Here is a 14,983-nt window from a genome sequence, read left to right as displayed (position 1 = left end):
CGGAGGCAGCGCCGCGCGACGACAGCCTGCTGACGCTGCGCGGCCACCGGGCGGCCGTGCTGTGCGTCGACTGGTCGCCCGACGGCGCCCACCTGCTCTCCGGCGACGTCGAGGGCACGTTCAAGGTGATCGGCGGGGGCGGTGCTGCTGCCGCGGCAGCGGCCGGCCAGCGCGCTCAGGCGTCCCGGCCGGCGCCGGCGGCGAGGGCGGCTGGTGCTAATCCGGTGGCGGCAGATGCGGGGATGCTGGTAGGAGGTGCACTTTGGTATCGCCTGTGCTAGTGCTCTGAGGTGATATGCGGTACCAAGGGCCGGAACAAAAAGGAGCGGCTTGCCCCGATAAAGGGTCGACATTTTGCTGTCTATTTGCTTCCCCACTGCAAGCGAGACCACGGACCGAGCGAACCCCTGTGGAACGCTGACGTCATGCCGACCGTAGCGGACCGGGTCGGTCACAGCTGTCACTATTTCGCTGGTCCTACACCGTGCTGGACGCCTCACTGGTGCTGCAGAGTCTGAGGCACCCACTTCCAATAACGGGCACGGGGTGTCTGCTGGGGATGGTTATGTAAAGCATCAAGGTTTTTTCGCGTTGACATTTTAATGGTAACAATGACACTATATGCACGTAACAACGGTATAGGTCACACCTGCAATTTGCAAGAAGATGCTTGTTTACAGACAGTATATCACAAATAGCGTTAACACATTGTCATGGCTCACTCGATTGAAATGCGTTTGTGTTGGTGGTCTTCCGCTCACGTAAACGTTTACTGTTGTCCCAAATGGCGCAGCGGGCGTCGCGCCCTCACAGACCACTTGTCAGACAATCCTTGTAGCCATGTGTTACACCGAGAAGCTGCTGTTGCGACATCGCGTGTGCCGCGCCCGCCTGCCAGTGCTCACCGGCACCGGCCGCCGCTCCCCACAGCTGTGGGACGTCCTGGGAGGTCCGCTGTTCGAGAAGGAGAAGGCTCACAACGGCCACATCACGTGCTGCACCTTCTCGCCGGACAGCACCTACTTCGCCACGGGCGCCGCCGACGGCCGCGTCCGGCTGTGGAGCACGCGCGACGCCTCCCTGCTGTACACCTTCAGCCAGCACCACCTGCGGGTCATCTCGCTCAGCCTGAGTAAAGGTGAGGCGTGTGGCCCACCGGACGAGGGGAGCGGTTTTGGGTGGGCTTGTCATGGTCCGTCGCTGTTGTGGCCAGCTGCTCTCGCGTGTTGTAGGCAGCGGTAGTCCAGTCGGGCTTCAGATGAGGCGTTGTGCTGTAGCGGACGGCATGATCGGGCCTCTTACAAACATCAGACGGCACGGTCTTCCCGAGTCGCAGATGACACCAACGCTGCAGACACCGCCTGTGTCAGGCAGCTGCCAGACAGCACCTCACCTGTCCCGGTCGCCCCCCGGCGCTGCAGACACCATCTGTGTCAGGCAGCTTCCAGACAGCACCTCACCGGTGTCCCGGCCGCCCGCCGGCGCTGCTGACGCCACCTGTGTCAGGCAGCTGCCAGACAGCGTCTGACCGGTGTCCCGGCCGCCCGCCGACGTTGCAGACAACAACTCGATCGTCTCTGTGGCTGATAACGAGATCTTCTGCTGGGTGTGGGACACGAGCCGGCGGCCGAGTCGCGACTACGTGGAAGTCAAGATGCAGGCGCCGAACGAGCACGACCTGTACCTGTGCTCGCGCCTCAGCCGCGACCAGCGCCAGCTGGTGGTGGGCACCTCGTCCAACATGTACGAGACCTGGGACCTGTTGGAGCGGCGCGTCATCTCGACACAGCGCGGCTTCGCCGGGTGAGTCAGACGCCCGGCGTCGCTCGGTCGCCTGGGCTGGCCGGGCGGCGGCGGGCCGGGCAGGAGAGACTGGCTGTCGGTGGTCGGAACGCCTCGGGGAAATTAAAGTGGTTGCTGTCTGAGTACAGTATTTGTGCTTCACCAGGGACTGGTGTGTTAGTTTTTTGCGTCGTTTTGTGCATGTTGTGTCCCGCGTTAGGTCAGCGTGACGTAGCTACTGGTCAGGGACGTTATGAACTGCACATAGATGGTGTTTGATTTATGATCGTGTTGTCCGCTCTTGGGTCTGATCACATATGGTACAAAGTTCATGGCTTTGATGGAGGCTGATTCATGGAGACGGCTGGCCTGATGGCAGGGAATTTAGAACTGTCTTAAGCCTCTGCTTTCGAGTCTCTCAAAACCCTGACACAGGCGATGCTTGCCATGGCTTCTCTGGTGGTGTGGCGGCGCTCCCCGCTACAAACGCTTCGACTGGCTGTCCGGTGGCTGGCTCGCGTCCCCTCAGCTGACCGGCCGCCGGCGGCCACAGGTCGGTGACCTCACTGGTGTTCTCCCACGACGGCGAGCGGCTGCTGGCGGGCGCCGGCGACATGGTCACCTCGTGCAGCCTCACCAGGACGCCCAAGGTGGAGGACAGCCTGCAGCCGCTGTTCTCGGCGCGGTTCGCCTCGCCCGACCCGAGCTCGCTGGTCGTCGCCGCCATCACGTCCAACAACGGCGTCCAGGTGAGCCTGGCTCCCCCACCGCCGCCGCTGCCGCCGCCGCTTGCATGGCCGCCCCGGACGCATGTGCGCCGCTGACGCCGCCGCCGGCGACGGCGCGTCCGACGGGACAGTAATGAATAACAATGACGGAACATAACTGTCCGCTGCCCGAGCGAGCCGGCTGTGGGGTCCACTAACCGCCTGCGGGACGCGGCGGGGTCGGCCGGTGCGCCGGTGGGTGCATGTGGGCGGGCGTCCACTAACTGACCGCGACGAGAACGTGTGCCCAGAGGAGCAGTCCGGGCCCAGCAGCCGGGCCAGAGCTGGGGGCTCGCTCACCGCTTGGACCGGATAGGTGTGGTCTGGTGTAGAGCAGGAGACAAGACTCGGCTGCGCGCCGGAGGTTTGCGTTGTAAGTCGCTGCGGTGTAGAGGTAGTTCGTCAGAGGGTAGTTTGTTGTGGGGTCTGATCTAACCGTGTCATTTAGAGCAACTAGGTTTTGTTTAGTCCGGGCTGTGAGCGTGTGGATTTCTCAACGTTAGTGCTTGCAACGGCTGGAAGACGCTACAAGCACTCGGATCGGGTGCAGTCAGTATTGCCGATGAGTTTCGCAAGTCCTTATGTACCTAGAGCCTCTTGCCACGAGAACGGTACAGAAAGCATGCGGCACGGGGAGAGACCGCCGTTGTGGCGGCGTCCTTACGTGACTGCCGGAAGCTGGCGGTAACCGTAGCCGACAGCCGCGGGATGCGGTCGTGGCATGACCGCGGCCGAGCGGGACCGTGCCGCGGCGACGGCAGGAGTCGGCGCTTCGGCGCGATAGAGGGGTGACACTCGTGTCTTGCTGCCTGCCGGTCGGGTCGGGTTCTCTTGTCGCCTGCTACTGTCGGGTGATGCCGCGTGGGTGGACGGGGGTCGATGACCGGCCAGAGCGGACGGCAGACGCGGCGAGAGCCGACGCTGCTCAGGTGATCGTCGGTGTGGCCGTCGTTGTGACGTCGGCTCGGACCGAACGCGTCTGGCCCCGCTGCGACCCCCTGTCACGTGTTCTTCGGAACTGTCCGGCCGACGTGCGGTGGCCGTCTCCTGCTTGGTTTTGTCTGGCTGCTGTGCGGTGAGCACCCTCTCCTGCTTGGCCTGGGCGTCCTGCTGGTCTCCACCTGTGACTTGGGCGTGACGTTCGTGGCGCTGCGTGACTATTCGCCGTTCACGTCCTCGCGTGTGTTGCGCATAGGCGCAGCCAACGTACTTCGGCGTGCTGTGGTGGACCCCTTCTGTACGGATGCGTCCCTGAAGGACTTCAGCGGTATGAAGCGTGCATGTATGACTTGTGCTGCGACTCGGCACGCTTAAGCTTCTTCAGTGCAAGGATGTCCATTCCCGCCAGCTGCTGTGAGGAAGCACTGCCTTGTGCCTGAGCCCCTTCCTCTCGTGGAAATCTTTGTCGTGAAGTGTCCTTCGATCGATGCTGTATTGAGACGTCCCGGCCGGGTTGGCGCGCGAGGAAAGCGTCCGCAGCCGATCTTGGCTGCACTTTAAGGGTTTTGTACAGCACTCGGTCCATTGGGGCGCCCCAGAACGATGTGCGCAGTACGAGGGCACCGTCACCGGCCGGCGTGTGCAGCTGCACGCCTTCCCGTGGCGACCTTTTCCGGGCCGAGGTGCTCTTCTGTGACTCGTGCTGCACAGCAGTGTCCTTGCGTGACACCTTTGGGACAAACTCACCCCTGTGCGGTCAAAATGGCGCCACTCAGACGCCCTTCATCACGCTCGCCTTCGGCGCATTTCTATAAAAGTGCATCCTTCGACTGACGCTTCACAATGTGTCGTGCTAACCTGGCGGTGCGGTGTGTGCGCCGCGCGCCGCCGACTTCACCCCGCGGTCTGTCCTCATGCGGCGTCCGTGTCGCCTGGTCCGCCTCCGCCGCCGTCCGGCAGTGAGCTTCGTCAGCCGTGACGCCCGCCTCTCGGTTGCAGGGCCAGTTGGACCGTGAGCTAATGGTACGTCCTGCCGGGCTGCACCGGGCCACGGGCTGGCCGATACCGCCCGGGCGGCGCGCCTCGGCGCCTGCCGCTCCCGCCCTCTCTGCCTCTCTCTCTGGCTCTCACTCTCTGTCTGTGGAGCTCGTGCGCTGCTCGGTGCGCCGCTAGCTCCGGCTGTGAGGCCGCCTCGTAGCTCGGATCACGCTCCTGTCGTTTTTACAGGGCTCGCGGAGAGTGTAGTTGTTGGCTGTTGCTAGGCGACGGCGGCGGCTGCGGCTTGCCGCCGCGTCCGACGTTGTGAGATAGGGCCTGAGGGCCTGGTAGGGCCTCAGCGATGCTGAGGTGGCATCACGGCATGTGCATGCTGTTCTTGTTGTTCTCTTCGCACGCTCTTGCACATTAGCACGGCCTCTTAGCTAGCTTCGACACTGCTCATTGGTATTGGTTTACTGCATGCATGTTAACCAGCTCCCCACTAAGAGCAGGACTTAGGGGCTGGTTGAATTTACTTTGCTACGTAGCCCGTATAAACGCAGTCAATTTCTTGCGCATGTATAAACCGATGATGCACTGCAAATTTGGCTACGTTGTTAAAAGTTGACAGCTGTGTATTTGCTTGCGATGCCATGGTTTCTTGGGATTAAAATTCGCGCCGAATTATGCAGTCCACGCTCAGTTTGGCTCCGCGCGCTGTCAGTTTGGTGGTCGGCTTCATGGCTGGTCTCTGATGCTCGTGTGATATCGTGATATCTGCGTTCTGTGTGCTGCGTTGCCGTCGCGGCATGGGCGCAGAACGACTCGTCTGTTGAGGAGCGTCGTCCGCTGATGCAGTGTTCCGCTGTTCCAGGTCCTCAGAGGACTCGATGGCACCATTGTGACCACGACGAAGCCCGTGGGGGAGAAGATCTGCATCACGGAGATCAACCAAGCCGGAACTATGGTGCGATTAGTGATCTCCGACCGGCATTTGTCTCTGCGCTTTACAAAGTCGAAATGTTGCGCGTGTCTTTTGTGCCCTTGTGCGGCACAGACATCAGGTACATGGCTTTCGATCAACCGACTTATCAGGCCGCTTTTGACTGAGGTTTAGTTGGTTCTGGGATCTTCGAGTGTTGAGTGAGTTCATTGGCCATGGTCGATGAAGAACTTTGAACAGTTCCCAACGAAGATTCATCGGTTAGAGCGGACGACATGGCTGCGAGCGAGTGTAGTGCATGAGGACGCTTACGATGCTCCAATATTTGCCGTCAGCATCTTCCACCCTACACCCGCCTTCCATGTCACGCCCGCCTCTCTTCTCCCAGACCCTCCCCCCCCCCCCCCCCCCAGCCGTCTCTCAGTCCTCTGCCGTGAGCAATCTCGCCGTCAGCTGCTGCCTCCCTGTCGCCCGCTCTCTCGGCGCTCACGGCCGCCGCGCGCCGGCAGGTGGCGTTCGGCTGCGAGGACGGCTCCGTAGGCGTGTACGAGATCGCGGTGGCGTCGGCGAGCCGCGCCGAGCCCAACATCCTCGGCAAGCACAGCCAGCGCGTCATCTCGCTGCAGTTCGGGCCGGACGGCGCCGTCGTCAGCGGCTCAGAGGACAGGAACATGAAGGTGAGCGGATCAGCGGACAGGAACATAAAGGTGAGCGGCTCAGAGGACAGGAACATGAAGGTGAGCGGCTCAGCGGACAGGAACATAAAGGTGAGCGGCTCAGAGGACAGGAACATGAAGGTGAGCGGCTCAGCGGACAGGAACATGAAGGTGAGCGGCTCAGAGGACAGGAACATGAAGGTGAGCGGCTCAGAGGACGGGAACATGAAGGCGAGCGGCTCAGAGGACAGGAACATGAAGGTGAGCGGATCAGCGGACAGGAACATGAAGGTGAGCGGCTCAGAGGACAGGAACATGAAGGTGAGCGGCTCAGAGGACGGGAACATGAAGGTGAGCGGCTCAGAGGACAGGAACATGAAGGTGAGCGGCTCAGAGGACGGGAACATGAAGGTGAGCGGCTCAGAGGACGGGAACATGAAGGTGAGCGGCTCAGAGGACGGGAACATGAAGGTGAGCGGCTCAGAGGACAGGAACATGAAGGTGAGCGGCTCAGAGGACGGGAACATGAAGGTGAGCGGCTCAGAGGACAGGAACATGAAGGTGAGCGGCTCAGAGGACGGGAACATGAAGGTGAGCGGCTCAGAGGACGGGAACATGAAGGTGAGCGGCTCAGAGGACAGGAACATGAAGGTGAGCGGCTCAGAGGACGGGAACATGAAGGTGAGCGGCTCAGAGGACGGGAACATGAAGGTGAGCGGCTCAGAGGACAGGAACATGAAGGTGAGCGGCTCAGAGGACGGGAACATGAAGGTGAGCGGCTCAGAGGACAGGAACATGAAGGTGAGCGGCTCAGAGGACAGGAACATAAAGGTGAGCGGCTCAGAGGACAGGAACATGAAGGTGGGCGGCTCAGAGGACAGGAACATGAAGGTGGGGTGCCGCGCGACCGGCGGGACCTGGGACGATGGCGGCGCCGTCGCGCCTGGCGCGGGGCCGCTGCCGGTGGGGCGTGCCCCCGCCAGTCCGACGCGGTCCGGCGAGTCTGTCCTGCCCCGCGAGTCTGTTCTGCCTCGTGAGTCTCCGTTCTGCCCTCCCCCCCCCCCCCCGGGTCCCTGTCGTCCCCCGCGAGTCCCTGTCCTGTCCAACGAGTTTCTGTTCTGCCCCCCCCCCCCCCCCCCCCCAAGTCTATTCTGCTCAAGCAGGTCTGTTCTGCGCCAGGGAGACGCCAGCACGTGGTTGATGTCACGACTATTGTGCCGCTGGAAGTATGTCGATGTGCTGTGACTGGGTGAGGCGCAAGTGGGTATCCCCCACCTTCTCGCCTTTGTGAGTCCAGCGAGGGATGGCCCACAGCCGCCTCGTTGAAGTCTGTCTCCCTGTCGGCCTCCCGTGAACTGGCTGGGGCGCGCCCAGCTTCGTTCTGCCTCAGTCCTGTATTCGCCTTCTGCCGGCGTTGCACCTGCACGCCTCCGGTCGAAACTTGCGTGCGCTGGCTGTTCCCATGACCTCCCCCTCATTACCTACTGTAGTGTTGTAATAGTTATCTCCTTCTTGCAACTCTTCGGCTGTTTTCACGTCCACGGGACGTATTATTTTCCAGGCACCCATGCACCTTCGATATCCACTGAAACACATGTTTTGCGAATGTAAAATGCCGGCAGCTGCCGTCACGTGTGGAAGCGCACATCGTAGGCTACGCACCAACGTCACGTGTATTCCGACCTCGCCGCTCGCCTCTGGCAGGTGTGGTGGCCCGACCGCACCAACGTCACGTGTATTCCGACCTCGCCGCTCGCCTCTGGCAGGTGTGGTGGCCCGACCGCACCAACGTCACGTGTATTCCGACCTCGCCGCTCGCCTCTGACAGGTGTGGTGGCCCGATCGCACCAACGTCACGTGTGTTCCGACCTCGCCGCTCGCCTCTGGCAGGTGTGGTGGCCCGACCGCACCAACGTCACGTGCAGCGGCAACGACGGCGCGGTGACCCAGGTGGGCCTGTACGACTCGAGCGAGGGCCTGCTCGCCGTGTCCTGCTCCCGCGACGGCACGCTGAAGGTAGGCAGACGGCGGCCGACGCCGGCGGCGGCGAGGGAGGGGCGGGGCGGGAGCGCCCAGGTGAGTGGGGTCGGCTGTGACGCGGCAGAGGCCCGAGAGTGGCGTGACGCGTCCGGGCGCCGCGGCGGCGACGTGACGTGCCCCCGTCCGCCGAATCTGTCGGAGCTGGCGTCGTGCGTCCGACGCAGGTAGCGTTGGTGGTGGCGGCTCAGCGTGTGTCCGGCTCTAACCCTGCCGATTCGGGTAAGCTCACCTCGCATGCTTGCTAACCTCACATGCTAACCTCGCATGCTTGCTAACCTCACAGCAGCCCGAGTGGCGGCTGCTCCCGAGGCGGCCGCGCCCGACTCGCGCCCGGGGCGCCGCGCTAGCCTGTACACGACCCGGCCTCGCGCGGTGCACCGTCTGCATGCCTCCGTGCCGCCCGCCTGGGACGGGCCCTGGCTGGCGCCGCGTCAGACCCAGCCCGTGGCATGCTGGCTGTGGTGGCCGCGCTAGCCTGTACCCGAGCCGGCCTCGCGCGGCGCACCGTCTGCATGCCGCCGTTGCCGCCCGCCTGGGACGGGCCCTGGCGGGCGCCTCGCCAGGCCCAGCCCGTGGCATGCTGGCTGCTGTGGCGGGGTGGCTCTGCGGCGGAGGATGATGCCGCAGTGTCTCTCTGCTTCAGGAGGACTCCGTGCATGGGTCCACCCGGCGCGCGAGGACTCGCGCTGCTCGTGCGGCCTTCTTCCGCGTTGATAACTTGATTGCGAAAGTGAGTGGGGCGTGGCGGGCCAGGGGTTCGGGCTTCAGGTCACCTCGCATGCTTGCGCGTTGACCCATGGTAGCTGATTTCACAGGTGGGAGCTTGTTCTTGTGTGGAGCTTCTGGATGTACTCTGGTTTAGCCTGGCCGTGTGGTGTCCTGGTGTTTCCTGGTTGAGCCTGTGGCCGTGTGTGTCCTGGTGTTTCCGAAATCGTGACCTACGTAGATCTGCTTAGTGTATTTTGTTCATGTTTTGTGTCTACGCCTAAATATCTGTGTGGGATTCAGCATATTGAAGCGCTATATTTGTTCTGGCTTTGTTTGTATGCCATTAACGAGATGTGCGTATATTGGTCTCCTCTTATGAATACGGGTGCTGGGCTGTAAAAATCGCGAATTTCAAACTGTATGGTTAAGGGAGTCCCTTTTTTCACAACATTCAGATTTCACCTTTTACGATCCGCTTGTGAAAAGTGGTTTGGGCCATGCCGGTGCCATGCTGAACTGCCGTCAACCACGGCCGTACCCACCCCGCACACGCTCAGACTCCAGCAGTCCATCACCCGCTCCGAAAAGGGCTAACGCTTCTATCCCCAGCTTGGTTACGTGTGGCTTACTGCTGCTGCACGATCTAGTTCAAGTGGAAAAGACCGCTGTGGGCAACTTTAGTTGCTGTTTAGTAAATATGCTGCTCAACGCGACGTGCTTTCGTTACGTCATCGTGACGTCCATAATATTGCTTGAGGGCCAGCTGACGGCCGTTATATCTGGAAATCGCACTCACGAACGTCAGATATAAACGCATCAACAATGATATTTTTTGTCCTTGGTCGCCTCACGGCTTGCGGAATCGCAGGATTTTAATGACGCTTTTATGACGTCATGAATGCCAAGGTGACTCGAATACTCTCCACGATATACCTTTCTCTATTTTCGCGGGCGTGTAGCTCAGGAACTACAGGGGCTGAGGTCTTAAGAGGGACAGGATTGCGAATAGCACCGAAAGGTCTCCAAGGTGGCTATTTCGGTTCAAACCCCATATCAATGTGCAACACTCCCTTTAATGCAACGTTCGTGCGCTTGCAAGCCCTTTGCCCCTGTCGTGTGTTATTTCTGGTGTCGAACCAATCCTCTGGAAACGAGGAGCAGGGAACAAGGGCATCTTAAAGTCCAACATCTATGTGATATCGGTTTCCCCTGTTACCAACAACAATGAGCTCTGTCCCGAGCTCAAGCCAAATGTCATGATCACGGCCGCGAACAATTGTGTTGGTAACCACATTCTCGAAAGACGAAAGCTTAGATGGAAAACAGGAATACGCATGTCTATATCGGCGAAGACCACCGCCCTGCCGCAACAACGAACGTGGCAGGTGCTCCGCAGAGCCATTGGTGTAGCGCAGGGCGGCCTGGTTTGCCACACCTCCTCCGCGCGAGCACGTGCTCTGCCGCCTGCCCTGCCCACTGTATGACGGCGATGAGGCGGAGCCTGTGACGCCACCTCGGATCGACCTGGCGCGCCCCTCGCCGCCGCCGCCGCGGCGTCGGCGCTCCGTCCCGTGACGCGGCGCACGCCCCGCCGCCAGGTGTACCTGGCCGCCTCCGGGAAGCTGCTGTCGGCGCACGTGGCGCACTCGGGCTCGACGGTCACCTGCTACCGGATCGTGCGGCTGGCGGCGGCGGCGCGCGCCAACGGCACCAGCGGCCGCGGCGAGTCGCCCTGCCCGCCCGACCTCGTCGTGGTCACAGCAGGTCAGGCCGCCGGACTGGCGCAGACGGCCAGGAGGCAGGGCCATCGCATGTCGTCATTGCTCGTCGGAAAACCGCTACCTTTGCCTGTTTGTGGTTTTGCGGGGCTGGCGGTTTCGGGATCGGGACGTGCTGTTGATGGGAGGACGGCAGTCCGGCACGGTAGCTAGCAGGCGCAGCTCACCGGGCGGCCTCGCGCGTGCAGTCGGACGCGGAACGCCCGGCAGCGCTGCGGCTTCGTCCCCCACACTGTTCAATGTTAAGTTCTCGGGCGGGTTAATCGCTGCAGCTAGCTGCCGCGGTCGGCAGCGTCGCCATGTTAGGTGAGAGTCGAGACGAGAGTAGATGTTTCCTTTGGAGGAATCGAACCCGGTATTCGTGATTCGATGTATGACGTGCTACGCATGGGACGGCTCTCGACCGCCTGCTGGTCACTGGACGCCTGCTGGCCGGCAGCCGTGGACGGCAAGGTGAAGATGACGCGGCTCTCGACGGGCGCCGTGGTCAAGTCGTTCACGCTGGACCAGGGCCCCGTGCGGACGTTCCAGCTCTCCGGGGACGGCTCGCTGCTGGTCACCGGCCATGACGACGGCGACGTGGTGGTGAGTGCGCCAAACAGAGCTGCCCTCCGCTGGCGGCAGGTGGATGATGTGCACCCCCCCCCCCCCCAAACGGTGGGGAGGGGAGGGACGGGCGCCGGATCGCGTGCTCGTCGCCGCGCCGTGGCCGGATCTGCGCGTGCGCGACGAGTGCTAACGTCCGCCCGCCGCCGCAGGTGACGCGGACGGACATCCTGTGTCCGCCGCTGGTGCTGAAGCTGCACCAGAGCTGGGTGCACGACCTGGCCGTGTCGCCCGACGGTCGCACCATCGTCTCCGTCAGCGACTGCCTCGCCTGGTGGCGACTCTCCAACAAACGTGAGCCGCGCATAGGGCCGGGGCACGGCGCTGCGGCGACGGGGCTTCATGTGGCCGCATGCGGTGCACGCTGCTGCGGCTGCTGCCAGTGTTTATGAACGCGCCGCGCCCTGGCCTGACGTGTTGACTGAGGCGTAGATGTGTGGTGTCCTCGTGGAAAGTCATATGATAATTGTTACGGATTTTCTGCCTCCCAAAACAAAGGTGCACCAGCGATCACGTGGATTCGTCATAATTGTATTCCTGCTTCGGTTTGCGTCCTCGTTTTGCGGGTGACTGTCCCTGCGATGTGCCGGTCTCTGGCGCGTGACTGTTGGCCTTGCGCTGCCCGTGACTGCTGTCCGGTCCCCGTCGCCGGGTATGCCGTGCGTGCCACGGCTCACACCTCACCTCGACCCTCCCCCCTTCCCCACAGAATGCACGCCTGAGCACGGCCGCCTGTCGGCACCGGCGCCGGGCTCGCCGCGCCTCCGGCCGCCGGAGAAGCAGTACTTCTCGTACTGGTCGGGTCGTCCGGTGGAGCCGCCGGCTGGTGGCGGGGTCACCGCCGAGCTGCGTCAGGTGTTTGCCTTCCGCGGCACGCTGGCGCGGCGGCTGGCCGTCGACGACGACTGGACCACGCTCGTCACCATCGACGACGCCGGCGTGCTCTACGTGCTCCAGGTCATGTGACCGCGCTAGCGGCTAGGGGAGCGTGGACGCTAGCGGCCGGCGCAAGTAGCTGTGGTGCAGGCGGCGCTCGGGACGTGGCGACGGGCTGCGCTCGCGCGTCGGCCGATGCGAGTCCGCGCGCGACGTCGGCGCTCTGGTGATCTCAGATGACTGGGGGCATTTGGCGAACAGGCGCTGGCGGTCACGACGTCGCTCACGGTGTACAAGTCAGCGGTCCGCCCTCCGCCTGCTAATTCGCTCAGTGAAGATCGCACGGACGCTCCGCGGTGAGAATGACGCGTTACGCGGTCCCGGCTTCCAGCGTTGCCATGGAGATTCTCCGCGACGCCTGCCGGCCAGTCGCGCTTATCTTTCGCCCCGCCGGCGCTGGGCGGGGCCGGCCGCGGCGTGCGATGGGGCTGGAGGAGGGCGCGCCGGCGGGGCTGTGATCAGTGTGTGTCGCGACCGGGTGAGCGGGCCAGCTCAAAAGTGAGGTGATGAGGCCCGGCCCTTCACCGGTTGCGGGAGCGCACAGGTGGACCAGTCTTTCGCCATGTGTGCCTTGCGCAGTGGGCTAGTCAGTGGGGACCGCGGCGCCGCGCGAACGGTGGTAGAGTAAGAGTGATGTGCGTGCTAGGGAGGGCGATGGGCCGCCAATGGCAGCGTTCCTCGGTAGTAAGCTCGTGACGCTGAAGTCCCGTTCACTTTGGTGCATTTCAGGCCGTTTTTCGGCATACCCTGTACCCAGGGCGTCAGATGAATTACGTACAGCACTCACTTTCGTGCAAGGCTTTGGACCCTTGCCTTTAATCTAATGTTAGCGACAGTTATGGACGGTTACTTGCCTTGGCTCACAGCTGACATAGCTTAGCCTACTCAACTTTCGCCAGGCCGCTGTCGAAATTCCCGCCCTCTGTGACGGTCTAGCTGCAGTCTTCCAGGTCATGTACAGCATTATCCGCCGCAGATTGATTTTTCATTGGCCTCCAGAATGAAATGGCGCCACACAGTTTTGCCCGGGGCCACGCTCGAAGCCCCCGGCGTACGACAGGCTGCCGCCCGCAGAGAACGGACGCAACAAAGTGAATGGGGCTTGAGCTGCCTCCGGGTTTGACTGTCCGACCTGACGCTCGAGAGAAGCCCCCGGCTGCCGCTGGGGCGCCGGGCTATTCCGTGCATGCTGTGGGGAGGCGGGGGGGGGGGGGGGCTGCTTTGCGGGAATCGCCCAGCGGTGACCCGTGCCCGATTCCAGAAGCAAACAGCTGGTTGTGTGTGGCTGTACCCGGCGTTTTGAATGATGAAATGTGCGAGATTGTTCAATCGTGAGACTTTTCTCGCAGTTGCTTGTATTTTTTGAACGACGCCTTACGTTGATGGTGATCGCACGAGGATGAGTGCCCTGGAATTTACATTTCGTTCTAGATATCGTTAAATTCAAAGGAGATTGGTCCTCCGGTGGTGCCTTGCCAACTTTTTGTACCAGACAACGGAAATAAATGCGTTAGCAAACCGTTTGTTTTCTTTAGAGCGGTAAAGTATCACGAGTTTTCCTTCGGAAAGAACAAGCTAGAAGGTAGTAGACAGCGCAAGCACTTTTTACCTAGATCTGCATAATGCGATCCGAAATGTTTGCCGGCATTGCCCACAAGTGCGTGTTTGCTCCTCCCCTCCATTGTTGGTGCGATCTGCTCCTCCCCTCCATCAATCCGCCCGAAATGATCTGCAAAAAGCTGCTAAGCTCCAGATAGAATTTATCCCTGCTTGCTTCCATTCCTATGCCATCGAGGCACGTAAAATACCGCCTGTCTTTTCTGCCAGATGCTGGCAGAGCTCTTATTGCAGTAAACTGTCACTGGAAGCGTCATTGTTGCACTGACGGTGTTCCCTCGTCCTGTCTAGGCGGTGCGCCCTTTTCCGTTGTGGCGCACGGCTCCCTACCGGATTCGTCCGGGTGTCGGTCCGCACCGGCCCGTAGCGACGCGTCAGCGCTGGGCGTGCTGACGACGGCCCGTAGCGCCATGTCGAGCATGCTGACATCCCGCATCCCCGCCCCAGCGCTGGGCGTGTTGACGTCCCGCATCGCCACCCCAGCACTGAGCGTGCTGACGACGGCCCGCATCGCTGCCCCAGTGCTGGGCGTGCTGACGGCGGCCCGTAGCGTCATGTCGAGCGTGCTGACGTCCGGCATCCCCGCCCCAGCGCTGAGCGTGTTGACGTCCCGCATCGCCACCCCAGCACTGAGCGCGCTGACGACGGCCCGTAGCGCCGCCTCGGTGCTGAGCGTGCTGACGGCAGCCCGCAGCGCCGCCTCGGTGCTGAGCGTGCTGACGGCGGCCCGTAGCGCCGCCTCGGTGCCGAGCGTGCTGACCACATCCGGAGTGCCGTGTATGACGTCACGCCGCAGCTTGTGCCGGCAGACGTGCCCGGGCCGCCGTAGGATCCATTGCGTCACGCTGACGTCACCAAGTCATCCTGCACGCTCAGCTGGGAGCTAGGCTGGGAGGCGGTATCAACGTTCCAGACGCCTCTCCACTGACAGACGGACTGCCCGCCGCTAACTCGCCATACGGCCGGCTCTCTTTATTTCACGCGAACACATTTGTCAGCGTCGGCAGGTCAGGCGCCGGCCGCCAGGCAGGACAGGCTGCTGTGGTCCGCCTTGGCGCTGGCGGTCCGTCACAGCAGGCGCCGGCCGGTCCAGCAGGTCAGGCTGCGGTGGTCCGGCACAGCAGGCGCTGGCCGGTCCGGCAGGTCAGGCTGCGGTGGTCCGCCTCGGCGCCGGCGGTCCGGCACAGCAGGCGCCGGCCGGTCCGGCAGGTCAGGCTGCGGTGGTCCGCCTCG

At 62.4% G+C, this 14,983-nt stretch overlaps 1 protein-coding gene across 1 annotated transcript in view; it reads left to right on the top strand.

Moving 5' to 3' along the window:
* The window catches only part of LOC119108005 (vegetative incompatibility protein HET-E-1), a 12,623-nt gene extending 460 nt beyond the window's left edge, over window positions 1-12,163 (top strand). The window contains exons 2-14 of the mRNA XM_037231590.1: window positions 6-125; window positions 931-1,138; window positions 1,560-1,803; window positions 2,336-2,531; window positions 4,488-4,511; window positions 5,341-5,433; window positions 5,919-6,086; window positions 7,956-8,081; window positions 8,749-8,835; window positions 10,412-10,577; window positions 11,031-11,176; window positions 11,350-11,451; window positions 11,975-12,163. Coding sequence (XP_037087485.1) covers window positions 6-125; window positions 931-1,138; window positions 1,560-1,803; window positions 2,336-2,531; window positions 4,488-4,511; window positions 5,341-5,433; window positions 5,919-6,086; window positions 7,956-8,081; window positions 8,749-8,835; window positions 10,412-10,577; window positions 11,031-11,176; window positions 11,350-11,451; window positions 11,975-12,163 — 1,869 coding nt within the window. The remainder of the gene's footprint in view (window positions 1-5; window positions 126-930; window positions 1,139-1,559; window positions 1,804-2,335; window positions 2,532-4,487; window positions 4,512-5,340; window positions 5,434-5,918; window positions 6,087-7,955; window positions 8,082-8,748; window positions 8,836-10,411; window positions 10,578-11,030; window positions 11,177-11,349; window positions 11,452-11,974) is intronic.
* Window positions 12,164-14,983: the final 2,820 nt, after the last annotated feature.

Source organism: Pollicipes pollicipes, unplaced genomic scaffold (genome assembly GCF_011947565.3).
Source record: "Pollicipes pollicipes isolate AB1234 unplaced genomic scaffold, Ppol_2.1 Scaffold_6686;HRSCAF=7923_pilon_pilon_pilon, whole genome shotgun sequence".
NCBI classification, from domain to species: Eukaryota; Metazoa; Arthropoda; class Thecostraca; order Pollicipedomorpha; family Pollicipedidae; genus Pollicipes; species Pollicipes pollicipes.
The sequence above is the reverse complement of the archived record's forward strand: the minus strand, read 5'-3'. Positions and strand labels throughout refer to the sequence as shown.